The 14022-nt window shown below is 35.0% G+C and overlaps 1 protein-coding gene across 1 annotated transcript; it reads right to left on the bottom strand.

The window, feature by feature from the left end:
• Nucleotides 1-11087: 11087 nt before the first annotated feature.
• LOC118439003 (UPF0314 protein BBta_0150-like) lies at nt 11088-12118 on the bottom strand. The gene is made up of 2 exons (XM_035860005.1): nt 11986-12118; nt 11088-11886 (listed from the first exon to the last, which is right to left on the bottom strand). The coding sequence occupies exons 1-2, from the start codon at nt 12058-12060 to the stop codon at nt 11203-11205; spliced, it is 759 nt and encodes a 252-aa protein (XP_035715898.1). The 5' UTR covers nt 12061-12118; the 3' UTR covers nt 11088-11202.
• Nucleotides 12119-14022: the final 1904 nt, after the last annotated feature.

The following is a 14022-nucleotide window of genomic DNA, read 5'->3' as shown; positions in this document are numbered from 1 at the left end:
ACCCTGAATCAGGTTTGAGACGTCTTTAATAGCATTCAAGTTATATGTTCAAGAGGAGGTTGCCGTTTACCTTTGCGGCCGTAAAGCAAATTTAGTGAAAATGATATATACATTATAACACTTAAAATATTCTTACCTAGTGTTAAATTTTGTTTACGGCGTTCAAGTTATAAAAATTTTTTGTTGGTTTTGAGGTCAAAGGTCAAAATTTCGAAAACTAATTGCCAGCGAATCCTAATAACTTACTGGTAGAGCTAATTTATCATGTGCTTCAAGTTTATTGCGATTTCGGACTATTTGCGAGTCTCTATACCCCGACCCCTCCTCCTAAGTATGGAATGTCACGAACGTGACAGCGAATTTTTTATTTATTTCAAAAACGATTTTCATACCATTTATGACGTAGAAACCTAAATTCCAATGGGTCAACGTTACCTACTTAATTCAGGAGTTAGTCTATGGTATTTCAAAGTACACTACATAAATCCTAGGTTATGACAAGAAGGACTATGAACTGTATGACTCCGGCATGTGTCACGTATCCATGATAAGAACTAGTTCAACTAGGGATATGCATCGGTTTGGACAAAGTGAATCAGATGCTACCAGTTTGTTAATTAGCGTCATAATTGAAAAATCATAATCATAAAATTAACATTTGCCATGGTAACAAAATTGGACTAACATGTCGTCATACATACTATTTCTAAGATGTCCTATGTACGCTCGAGTTGTATTTAGCTAAATACTGCGATCATGACTGCATGCATAGATACATTGTGCAAATAATAGATTTTAGAATTAGTTCATCGATACGTTTGACATATACATTTATACACCTCAAATGGATGTACTCTTTAGAGTCGATTTATTACAGACTGATTCATGGATTCTAGCTATTAGTTAGATTAGCCTTATCTAACTGGTTGAGTTAGTTGTTAACCTAACCTCAAATACAATGTACTTCAGAAGTTCAATATAATGAAACACAAAGATGTTCTGTAAGAAAAATTGTATTGCCGACATGAATTCAGATATTCTTCATAAACAACAAACATGAAACATGATTACCTAGTATGTAACATATTTAGTTGGATTTATTAAATTTCGAATGCCGAAGTATTTATGTGCTAAAGGAAAATAAGTACCAGTGTTTAGAACCATTACACAAAATACATCCGTACGTATGTTCACATATTTATTTGCAAATATAATAAAGTTTCGACAATTTTTCATAATATATTCCATTGTTATTTACATTTACTCAATATAAACGAGCCATGAATCCTTCTGGCTTTCATTCAGTTGTTAAATGCCAAAATAAACTTTAACAACCGCTAACTTTGGTCTGTATCATTAAAATATTACGATTCCTATTGTCACCGCGTTTTACTTTCAACTGGGAATATTAACATTTTCTCCACGTCAAGGAAACTACACCCATCCAGTGTCTAATACAGGACACAATAATGTGGACCTTCTTGGTATTATACATTTCACTCACCGAAAGGGTTACGTCCTTCACAAATCTGCACACTTTTGAAAACTGTGTGTACCACTTTGTAAACCCGATTGATTCCAATGCTTTAATCAATAATCAGCAGATCATTACAAATTATAAAATAAGAAGTCTTTTAGGCTGGAAGCCATTTGTTTGTCAACGAAAACGTAATTGTAGAGTTAAAATGTTCTCTACTAACTTAAAAACTGTTTCACTAGAGGATGATCTAACATTGCTTTCCGAACACTTACAATCTCCTGATTCAATATTGGAAAACCCCAACTATATCATATTCTATGTCAGCAAGGGTCTCAATAAACACTCCTTACCACCGGAATTTAACGCTTTTTTAAAGAAATTGCCCATACTAACAATTACCTCAAAATTCCTGGTCGTCCATAACACCAGTATATTCCTTGTGAACCTCAAGGATTCTTCACTATTTCATATTACAAACCATCAATCAATAACTTCAACTTGGAATCAGATTCACAGCAATTTCAACCATGGCCCTGTTTCTGTACCAAAGTTACGCACATCTTACGAATATTTCGGGATAATTTATGGCAAAGCTGTCGTATGTGAGCTCGGGTTTAAATATTCTTCCAGCGGTCAGTATTGCTTTATCCACAGCATTTCCATAATTCTCAATTTTACCGCGTATGATTATGTTTTCCAAAAAAGTCAAGTTCCAAGTGGCCCACCGATTGCAGAGATTAAGAAGGACGGTCACCAAATTCTTTTAACCCAGCTAAACAATCCCAAGGACAGGCTACAAGTCGTGCCCCATTTTTATAACGTTTTACCATTTGGATTCGTTTTAGTAATTGATAGAAGTGAATTCGAAATTGCAAATCCTATCTCATCCTTCGATATTTTTACTTGGATACTTCTTTTCACATCGATAGTTGTTGTTAGTATATTTCTATGGGTGGAGAACGAAATTGTGAAAAAACGACTTGACCCTACAAACATTCCATTTCTTGCAGTATCATGCACCTTATTGGAACAAAGTTTGTCACCCAGTTTGTGGAAAACTGTGAAGCAAGATTGTACATCAAGCTTCAAAGCTTCAAGATTTATCCTCCTCATCTGGTTCTTAATAAGTATCGTGCTCATAGGAGGTTACCGAAGTGTGTTTTATCGTTTCCTAACAAGTTCCATCCCTCCCATCGGGCTTCCCTCAAATTTGGAACAACTAATCGACTCCAAGTACACAATGGTGGGTACAGACTCATTCCTACTGTCCATGAACGGTCCATCCGTAAATATATTGGAATACATCATCGGGAGTTATTTGTCTTTCGCCGAAGAAAATAATGAAGACGATGAGGGTGACGTGAAGCATCATAACGTTAGAGAAGTTCAGCGTACCGCAAGATTTTCTAAAGGCTTACAAAATATTATATTCCTTAATAAAATCCACTATTCCAAACTCCTAGTTCTACACAATTACAGTCTCCTAGTTCCTAACTGTTGTTCTAAAAAAGCTGGGGTCGTTCTACCTAAAAGTTTTGCAATGGTGAGCTCTACAGATGGGACGAGTTTATTCCTTAACCTCATGAAGATGGAAGAAGATAAATATTTTTTAATCAGGAGTAAGGAATTTGATTATTTTCTTTCAACAACAGAACTCTTCGCAGTGACATCAAATTTCTTTGCGGAACCGTTTCTCCGAGTTCAATCCTTGTTAATTCAGTCAGGTCTTTTTCAAATTTGGACCACATACGGGAAAGAAATGATGCTTAGTTTGAGCAAGCATTTTACATCGTGTTTGCAAAACATTTATTTAAATGACAAAACACGCTCTACGTTTTGGGAGTATACAGCTTATTTACGAGTTGCGCAAGGTGTTGACAAAATTCCCAAAGGTTTACAGGACTACCTACAAGGTCGTGTTGTACCAAAAATATTTAAAATTTTCCGGGCTTTGTCTCTCAAAGTTGTCTCCATGATATTCTTTTCATGGGCTATTGGATTGATTTTAGCAGCGAGTGTGTTCTGTGTCGGAAGGTAAAATATATATGTCAACAGAAAAAAGGTTATGAATAATTAATTATTATGTAATTAATTGTTAATTCTTGGTTTAAATAAATAAATGAAACATTAACGTAAATTTTATTTGAGATACGTAAATACAATTATTTGTTTAAAATACATTTAACAAACTCTGTTCATTTTAAAATCTTGTATTTAATAATTACAATTGTGATCTTACCATCTATGTAAAGTGGTAATAGGTATGTCTAATGAATTGTAATTTGACAGCTGCTTAGTTTTATTTATTTGTATAAACGACATTTTTACAAGCAAGGATTTCAGTTAAGGCTGGATACATTAACTATTTTGAAATCCTGATTAAACCTTACACTTTTGCATTTCAATCTTAATTTGGACAGCACACTTTGTTCACGCCTCTACACTGGAACGAGAGGATTGGAATTTTTGGCAGGCAGGCATTAAGTGACGCGACACAGGTCCCTATCCTTGGTCCAGTAATTCCGTAGCATATTTGTAATACACCAGCTTTCTCTGCGTTTCCTTGAACTACGTGTGGTAAAATAATACTTTGTGAAGGAACTGTTGGATGTTCTTAAAGTTTAGATGTTAATTTTTCTAGGCAAAATCTCAGCAATATCTTAGATTTAAATTTAAAATTATTTTTCCCATTTTTTAAAAAGAAATTTATCCTTACCCGGATTACAGTTTGCCCCCATAATGACAGCGACGCAAAGTACGACAAGAACAATAATTGCCTTCATGCTTGATTGAATTTCAGTTTAACGGAAATTTATTGATTTTTACTGATGGATACCACCCGACTAATTTTGGCAACTGTTGGACCACTTTATATAACAACATTTTGCTTAGGTATGTATGTTTGTCAAAGGATTAATAAAACTATAATTGCGCACAATATTTTCCATTGTGTTAGGTTATTCGCTTGTCAAATGGTCGTTATAAATTCTCGGAAGGTCATATCTTAAGTTGATATCATATCGCATACCAACTAAATAAATATGGGGAATTCTGCTTTATTAATCAGTTCCAAACGTTTGGAATTTGGCTACGCTTGACAGGTCGGATATCACTCGATATTATTATTCGTAGGTAAAAATAATACTCATGATTAACACACTATCTGCAACATACTATCTGCACGGTGAACAAATATGCCAGTTAGAGTGTGGACAACTGTAATTCTACTGATTGTTAATACGGAAATTACTTACCGATACAATCATACGATGTCATAAAGATTGGAAATTAAACGGGAAAATAGTTATTTAGTGTTATGGAATTCTGTCACCCAGGACAAATTCCGCATTCTCTGTGTCATGTATTTCCTTAAAATTATCTATTTCTGGTAGGACACGTTCATTACCCAGCTTTGTGGTGGCTAGTGCCTTGTCGTGGGATGTGCTTATTAGAAAATAAAATTCAATACGTATTTAACAACAATTTTTATTATTCCATAACTGTTATGTTTATAGTCACACTGTTAATAATTGGCGACCAGAATTACTTAACTATCAATAACCAATGCCAGTGGGAACGGGATCCCAATCATCACATTATAACATTCCAAGATTATGACATCATGATAACCCTTTGCATTACTTAGCAATTATCCACATTTTCAATATAGTTAAACCGCCAACACAATTACAATTTTTTAGCTTTCTACGCAAAATTTTTATGGTTACTAAGCAATCATCTAAAGTTTCCAGGAATTAAAAAAAATATAATCATTGAACATGACAGACCAACTATTTCACAAACATTTTAATATTAGAAAATGTCAAACTCAAACCCTATACTACAGATTGCATAATTCCATATGATTAAATACATCCATACATAAACATGTTAAAAACTTCAAACTTAATTTCAATTTAAGCCAATTTATACATAATTAAGTCCACCCAAAATTTCAGGAAGGTCTTATTTCAATTTCACCTACAACCCCACCTTCTACATAAATGATAACCGAGATCCTAAACAGTTGCTTGCCTTTTTATGAAAATTTTTTAAATCATTACATTTCTCGAATACCATTAATTATTAGTATTTCCTACATAAAAGCTGAAAGGCATGAACAATTATGGACAACAGGATCCCACCCACCCAGATTAAACATATGGTTTGGAATTTTCCATCTAAACTCAGCGTCCCCTTAACTTTGTGGTTCGCTGCACCACCAACCACTTCATGTACCCCAGTCCGACCAAGGTCTTTACTTATATGGTTATAATTTGCATAGTTTTGCAATAAATTGTAAATCCCAGATTCAAAAAGGCTTTTAAAGTTTTTAACAACTCTGTTGTGAAACGAAGCTTCAAACCTCCATCCGACTGAGGAAACGTGAAATTTCCCTCGACTTACTTGGAAACGAGGAGCGGAAGGATTTGTTCTCTCAAGGTTATTCTTAAACGCTTCCGTATCCTGTTTTGATCCTACGTATACAGATTTTTTACAAAGGTGTAACTCCTCCTGAATTGCTGGCCAGATTTCTGAGATAGTAATATTAGGCGACTTTAGGTCCAGGAGGGGCAAAAATTTTACCGGGAATGCGCGATGTCGCGGGTCGATGATTTCTTTTATTGTTTTGTCACTCCGGCTGGCAAATCCGTTATAGCTTGCAGACTGAATTAGAGATTGCATATCTTGGAAAAATGAGTAACTAAGGGAGGAAAGGTAATCAAGTTGTGGGATTTGTATCGGAGCTGACAATACGGAGTAGCAGGAGGATGACGTTATCAATAATTTTCGTATCTCAGTACCATTTTCATGGTACGGTAAGACGGATAGTAGAATTAACACTGATTGAAATATTGGGGGAACCTCAGCATCAGTAAAATCAGGCATTTTGCAAGAGATGTCCTAAAACGAAAAAAATCCTAAACTTTAGTTTTATTAATTTCAAACATTGCGGATAATCCTACCTCAAATGAATGTGGATATAGGAGGACTTCCGGAACATTAAGGCTCATCATTACAAAGCTTTTATACCCATTCGTAATGACGGAGGCGAGTAATAGCCAAATCGCTAGAAATAAGCGGAACCCCGAATATTCTGCAGGTTTTCCACTAATGGTATCCACCTGTTCCAGCAATGTGCCAACTGTCCAGAATGCCAGAGAAGTTAATCCAGTATATCTTGTCTCCGATTTCACAGATAAAAGCGCAAAAAAGCCTCTCAATGCCCCAACCACTATAAGCACGAAACCCGCCAAACATATCCAGGAAAGGAAATCAAAAGGCTTAATGTACAAGTCAAAACTGAGCTGTTTTCGCGAGTGACATGTGATAAAGTGGAGATTCTTTTCCCCAACTATGACAATCGTTGAAGTCCAATGATAAATATCCCAGAGAGCCGAAGTTTCGCCTGAGTAAATGACCGGCAGGTTGCTTTCCTCTGCATTTGCTAAGAGAATGATGGAAACGTTGCAAGACGGAGCCAATATTTTAACGAGCAAGAATATATCGGGGTTTGAAATTTGGCTGAAAATCGATGAACCAAACGTGCCCCTTTGAAAGCCAGGGAAATCGGGAGGTAACCTAAATCGATTATGTTCCAGGTGACGTTGGGAAAAATAGTGAAGTAACTCTTGATATGGAATGAACTCGCAAATTAGTTCTTTTCGAACTGGGTAGGACATTTGACGCGTTGAGACACAAAGTACATTCCCTTCCCTCGTGTCAGATAAGAATAGCAATCCAAAATTTGGAACGATCGACAACAAGAATATATTTGGCTTGAGATAAGCCACATATTGAGATCCTGGTAATCTTGTTGTAACGTCTTGAAAATAAGTTTGCTTTCCTGTCGTGACGAAGATGGCGTATATGTAATCGACTTGGTTGGTATCGGACGTTTTCTGGTCTCCCTGGTCTTGCCTAACTGAGTCGTGCCCTTCTAATATGTACAATCTCATGAGAAGCCCTAATGAAACTGAGTCCCACGGCGGGTTGGAGTAGAAGATGTAAAAATAACAGAACTTTCTATGCCGGGAGTAATACCGCAAATAGAAATGAAGTATAGAACGCTGCTGCAGGGATTTGTATTCCATAGGAACTAATCGATCAAGTTGGAGTGTAGAAATTAGCGACAGAACAGTTGGGTTCTTCACCTCGAAGGAGTGGAAGTCAAGGTTGTGATGCATTACGTGAGTAGTGCAAGGGATTTGCGATATTATTCTGTGAAGGTCAGGACGCTGAAAAGAGCCGTAGTCAGTGGGAACTGACACAAGAGAAGCTGTACCATCTTCATAGAATGTGGCGGAAATGAATCCAGTGTAAATGGCAAACATTATTGTAAAAGTTGACATTTCTGATAAAAATGTTTGACAAACTTAAACTAGTATGCACTGTCACACCTTGTGGTAATAATTTTGCAACTGAAGGTTTTCTGATGTTTAATTTGCATCCATTTTATCCTATGCACATACAGCTTTGAAGATATTAACCTTATTCGGAACATGCATAACGTATGTATATGGCGTTTTAGTCATGTTGTCACACAAATGAAGGAGTAGGTTTTGTCAAAATTCTCACAATTTTGGAAGACATGCTTGATGTGTGGCTCCTAAATGGGGCTACCATATATCTAATTTTGATGACTAACTGATAAGGGATACTTTTATCTTGTATGTATCGTGTTCTCGCCGCCATCAATCGATTGCCATGGGTAGCGTGTATGGTTGCAAATATATGCAAATACGAAGTTAGAGTGTGTTATCGCTTTGACAAAATCCTTATTAACCTTGCTGTTATAAAAACTTTTTTGAGATTTGGGGAACCAAATTTCTTGATAGCATACATACTAAATTATTCAACCCCAGAAATGGTTCAAGCGTTCTTGAAATCTACTAAAAGTTTAAATACCTGTTAGCATTTTATGTAACAACGATTGTAAATCAAAAATAGTTTCAAGAACCATAGCTCAAATATGTTTTGAACCTTGTTATCAACTGGTTTATTTCGAAGTTGAGAAATGTGGAGTCCTATGCAGACTCTAAATTTATTGAGTATCCTAATATTGAACGATACCTGTCAAATCTAGAGATAGTAATATGTTTGTATCCAAAATGTAGAATAATTCTTATATGTTTTTAGTGCATTTGAGCCTTTGTTGTAATGTGTAAAGCGTTAACCTCGAATGTCAAAGGATATGACGGCAAACGATTCATTGATTGAAAGTGATAAAATATTGCAGCCCATGGGGTAACATTTAAGTTCTAAGTTTATGAAAAGAATCAATTCGTTATAAGTGTCAAATTTGGTCGTATTTTGGGCATTTTGTAAATGGCGTAAAACTTTACGCCATTTTGCAGTTTTTGTTTAGTTAAAAATTGGGCGAGCTGATAATTCCAAATTTGTGGTAAATTAGTTAGTAATTAGTTTTTCTACGATTTAGCAATAGTTTTGGTTCATAAAAATGCAGGGTTTTGTATAAAAGTACAATTATGCGCAGTGGGGTACCGGATGTAGACCCCAATTGGTTTAAATTCAAATTTGTCGAAAAGTAATTACTTTGCAATTTTTACATTTAAAGCATTGTACATATGGCTTGTCAGATCGTAACCAAATAAGTTGACGATTATAATGCCGCTCTAAACTTGGTTTCTAGTACATATATGTATGTAGACAAGTTGAATATGCTGATAGAAACTTTCTATCAGTAACATAAACTGGGTTAAGGTTGATTAAGGGACACGCCAGTTAAATTTATGGATTTATAACTACTTCCAAATTGATAGAAATTATAATCCAGATTATAGTTGTTTGTAAAAGACGACACCAATCTTTCATATCAATTTTTCATATCAACTTTTGAACACGAAACAATCAGTAACGGTATAATTTTCAGTTATCGTTGTCGCGTTATTCTAATCTCTGAGAGTGGGTCATCGCGATTTAAGAAAATGAGTGCTCTTAGCACTTTCAAATGTGAACGTCGAATATACGAAGCATAGGAAGAAAGTTGGAATCGCTGCTCAGGCGCCCTCCACAAATTATGTAACGCAAAAATGGCGATTTTTTAGGCCCCCACCCCCCCCCTTTAACATGTGTAACATAGGCACGATATCATTGAAGCTTTGACCCCCCACCCCCCCCTCTTGCGTTACATAATTTATGGATGGCGCCTCACCTTCCTTTGTATTATCAAACGCTCGCCATTTATGAATCCTGCTAGAATTTTTTGCCAAAGAAATCTGGATTAATGGGTCATCATTAATGATGCATGCATTGCCGTTGACCCATCAAATCCTTCAAAAAGTCATTTTTGCCATAGCTTCTTCCCCCGTGGACGAAATACGAAGCCAATTCTTGGAAAGACGGCATATTCCCAAACATGCAGTACTTGACAGGCGAACTTGAATCATTGAAAATGAAAGCGGATTTCTGAGAATACTATTTTTTCAAATCTGTTTCGAAATACGTTATTTTGTGCGTACAAGCATGCCTTTAAATCGGTCATGACCAAACGGTTCAAATAGTTACCGCGGTAATAAAAATGAGATTCAAATTTACGTCCAACGCAAGGGTGCCAATAATTATTATGCGTAAAATTCTGATTTTTGTCTTTTTAAATTTGTCCACAGGACGCATTGTTGGTTCAATTCGTTTGAAACTTGGCAAAATTGTAGAACAATATATTTTGAATAAATTATAATATCGTCGTTTTATAAAAGTCACCAGAACTTGGGATCTCAAATTTTGAATGCTGCCTGTGATTAGGATGCCAACAATAGAAGTAGATACTGTATGTATTAATTAGATAAATACTATATAGAAAGTTGTTTCCGTAATGAAGTCACTTTTATATATCATATCCTAATATTAAGAGAATGCAACATTTTCTTATACTTTTCACATATATTAGTTCCATTCTCATCCATAATAAAACCTATAGTAAGTGTATTTAAATTAGGTAAAGATGAATAAAATGCAGTGTTTCGTTTTGGACGTCCAAAACCTTTTTGGACAGGACACTGTCCATAACTGTCCAAAATGTCCGAAACTGTCCAAAACTGTCCAAAAGGGTTTAACATAGGAAAATGGGGCAATATGTTACAAGTTCTTTGATAACGACTTTTTTGCAAATCTATGCATAGATATGTAATCTCCTATTAATTCTGAGCATTTTGATGTGTAATACCATGAAATTCTGAAAAACTTTTATTTTAACATGTGTTCTTATGAGAAATTTCGAAATTGTCTAAACCATGCAGTAATACACATCAAAATGCTCAGAATTAACAGGAGATTACATATATGTGCATAGATTTGTAAAAAAGTCGTTATCAAAGAACTTGTAACATATTGCCCCATTTTATATTTTGGACACTAGTTATGTACATACTATTGAAATTAACTTCTAAACTAAAACCCTATTAAAGACAACAAGAAATCCCTGACCCACAACCTAAATTAATTCAGAATACAGTAACATCGTAGTTTAACTTAAATCTTTAAGTTGTGCACAGTGTAATCATAGTCAATACTTCATAATTATGACAAGATTGCTAAAAATCAAATATTTCTCTGAAGATCCAATATTCCAAACATGTTCACCGAATTGCTAGTCCAGAAATTTATTGACATAATCAACGCCATATTACAGAAACTTATGATTTAAAGCATACACTATCTTTTAGCCATTGTATTCCAACTGCTGTATTGAGTAAGCACAATTATACATTCATTTCCTCCTCCTCCTCCTCCGTTTTAACCTCCCCCACCTTCCCATTTGTCACTCTTTTTCGTTTCCCCCTCTCCTGGCAGTCCGACACACATTTAACGCGAAATACAATTTGCACCATATTTAACACCAAATTGTCCCTTATTACAATTGCCAGGACGACCTCTTCCACCACGGCCAACCCCACTGTCGCATACCACGGGATGATCCACGCCAACCAAAACCCGGCCGACATAGCTATCGTGTCAAATACGGAATTTAACACGGAATCCCCCCCATATTCGGTCGAACCCTCGGTCCTTCTATACCGCCCAATCACACATTTCGTATTTTCAACAATCTCCCACACCACTTCGGTCACTAGTGCGATAACAAAGTTATAATTTACTGTAAAATGGACCCATATGAGAAGGGGATACGTCAAATAGAAAAAGATCAGCCCGTGAAGCATATGAGTGAACGTGTACCAATCGGTGACATGTTGCGAATTTTCGGGCGAATCAATATCCCCCCACCAAATTCTGACAAACCCACTTTCCGATAAGAAGGGTCGACCCTGCAAGCGGAGCACGATGACCAGAAGGGTAAACAAGGAAACAATAACGCCGACATAGATTGGAATATAAGTGGTTAGATAGTCCTCTTCCAGAATGGATGATGAATGGGGTCCAGTTATCTATTAATATTTATTTAACAATCATGGTACTATACAATTGGTATACATAATTTTAAATGAGGGAAGAATGTATAAAGATTTTTTTTTTGAAACTTATACCACAACTTCAAAGTCTGCAAAAATTGAGTTGAACGAGACAGTCAGGAATATCAAGGTTATTTTAAGGCTTTCCATTTTATAAAAATTTATATCTTCATAAAACCAGTGGACTAAGTTTGAGTTGTAACTAACGTAAAACGTATGATAGGACTATGTATGTTGATGCAACCTTCCATTTTATATGGATGGTTAGATTAAGTAGGAACTGGCATATGAGATGGACGATAAGAGGACAATGGGATATTTAACTGTATAAAACGATTTGTATATGTATGTACGAGTAAATACGTGCAAATATAATTACATATATAAATCAGGAAATGATTTGTTCAGGAAGCAGAGTCTTGGTTGTTTGTACTGTTTATGTAATTTGGATAATTTGAATGCAAATAACATCCTGTTAATTTAATAAGTACTTACAACAATAGTTGTAAATAATTGTAATTTATATATTTACAAAATACGTTAGTTTCAACTCTTATAAATCCTTAAAAGTATTGCATGCTTGCAAACTTAGAAGAAATTATTGGTGATTCAGTATTGTTTTACAAAAAGGTGCTAGTCCCTGTTTCACAGCATATGTATGTACATAGATACGTACATACAGTTTACATACGGTTTTTTGTGGTAATTTAGAAACTCATGGAAAAATGTATTATTGAAATAATTTTAGTATTTATTTTTCAATATAGCTTCCCTCCGACAAGACACAAGCTACCAATTTGGAATTCAGGCACAGCATACCTTCAGAAAACAATGATTCATCAAGACCTCGAAAATACTCAAAAACATACGATTTGATTTCATCATCGGTTGTCCCTTCTAATTTTAGAAGGGACAATTTATGAAACATGCACCACATACATACATATGTACTTAACTAAATATTTGTCTTAGATCTATAATACATACTGACTTGAATAAAATCCTAATAGTCAAAATATGGACGTCGTTCTGTTTGGTTATTTGTACTCACACGACCTACTACAAATATATATCCTGGGTGTATAATGTTTATGAAATTAATTGGTTACATACCCAAGAATTAAATTAGGCATGTTATATACATAACTACACTCTAAGAAATTTTCTTACCAGAATCATTATCGCGTGTCGTACATATAATTATATGTACGACACGCGTATAGTATTACCAGTATAGTCTTAAGACTATACTGGTTTGGTAATGGTTTAGTTACCGCACGGTATTCAACTCAATGATTACCGCGCCGGAACTGATTCATTACGTTATTATATACATGTCAATATTGACACGGTGTTCACATTCCCTACGTGCGGTATTTAAATTCTACCTTTTCCAATAACCAATTCACACTGCTCAGTACGTAAAGAATATGTCTCAAGTTTAATCAAAATTACCAAAATATATTAAATTCAAAATTTCAGCAGTAATGAATTTCAGTAACTAAATAATTACCGTTATTTGTAAAATTCGTATTTACCAACCCTTCGGTAATGAACATCTCTAAGAAATCATTACCACATTTCAGAGAGTGTACTTGTGAAAATCATTCATTAAATTCTCCGAATCTGCACAGTTAATCTGCACAACGTAGTAAAATCGACGTAACAAAAATAACAACCAACATAACCAACAAACAAACTGGATACGTTTACATAAAACCCTTTAGAAGTAAACAAAATTGATCAGATTTCACAGAATTTACACTTCCACATAAATTTCTTTATTTGCATTGTTCATTCCATGTTTTTTTTACTCCGGCAATATAAAATAGTGCTTTCCCATATTAAACTTTATGTTAGGCTAAACCACATCTCACTGTCACCACATCGTGTAAAAAAAGTCAGAACCGTGCCCATAAATTAATTGTAAGTAATACGGTTAAGCTAAATTAATTAATTTCATCCCTAATTTTGAAATTTTTTATTTTCCCTGTTTCAATTACAGATAATCTTTCTTAGAAATTATTTTAACTGGGTTCAAATATTTACATGCAATGACGTCTTCTTCGCAACTTGTTATCTTGGTCGTGTTTGAATTCTTGATTTTCCAAG

The sequence above is a fragment of the Folsomia candida genome, unplaced genomic scaffold (assembly GCF_002217175.1).
Source record: "Folsomia candida strain VU population unplaced genomic scaffold, ASM221717v1 Fcan01_Sc029, whole genome shotgun sequence".
NCBI lineage: Eukaryota > Metazoa > Arthropoda > Collembola > Entomobryomorpha > Isotomidae > Folsomia > Folsomia candida.
This window is presented reverse-complemented; position numbering and strand designations above follow the sequence as displayed.

Bases quoted from the DNA above. Each gene is read 5' to 3' on its own strand.
- LOC118439003 (XM_035860005.1), bottom strand. From the start codon at position 12,060: ATGGAAAGCCTTAAAATAACCTTGATATTCCTGACTGTCTCGTTCAAC. The intron at 11,887-11,985 runs GTATAAGTTTCA...AAATATTAATAG, and splicing joins TTGCAGACTTTGAAGTTGTG to ATAACTGGACCCCATTCATC.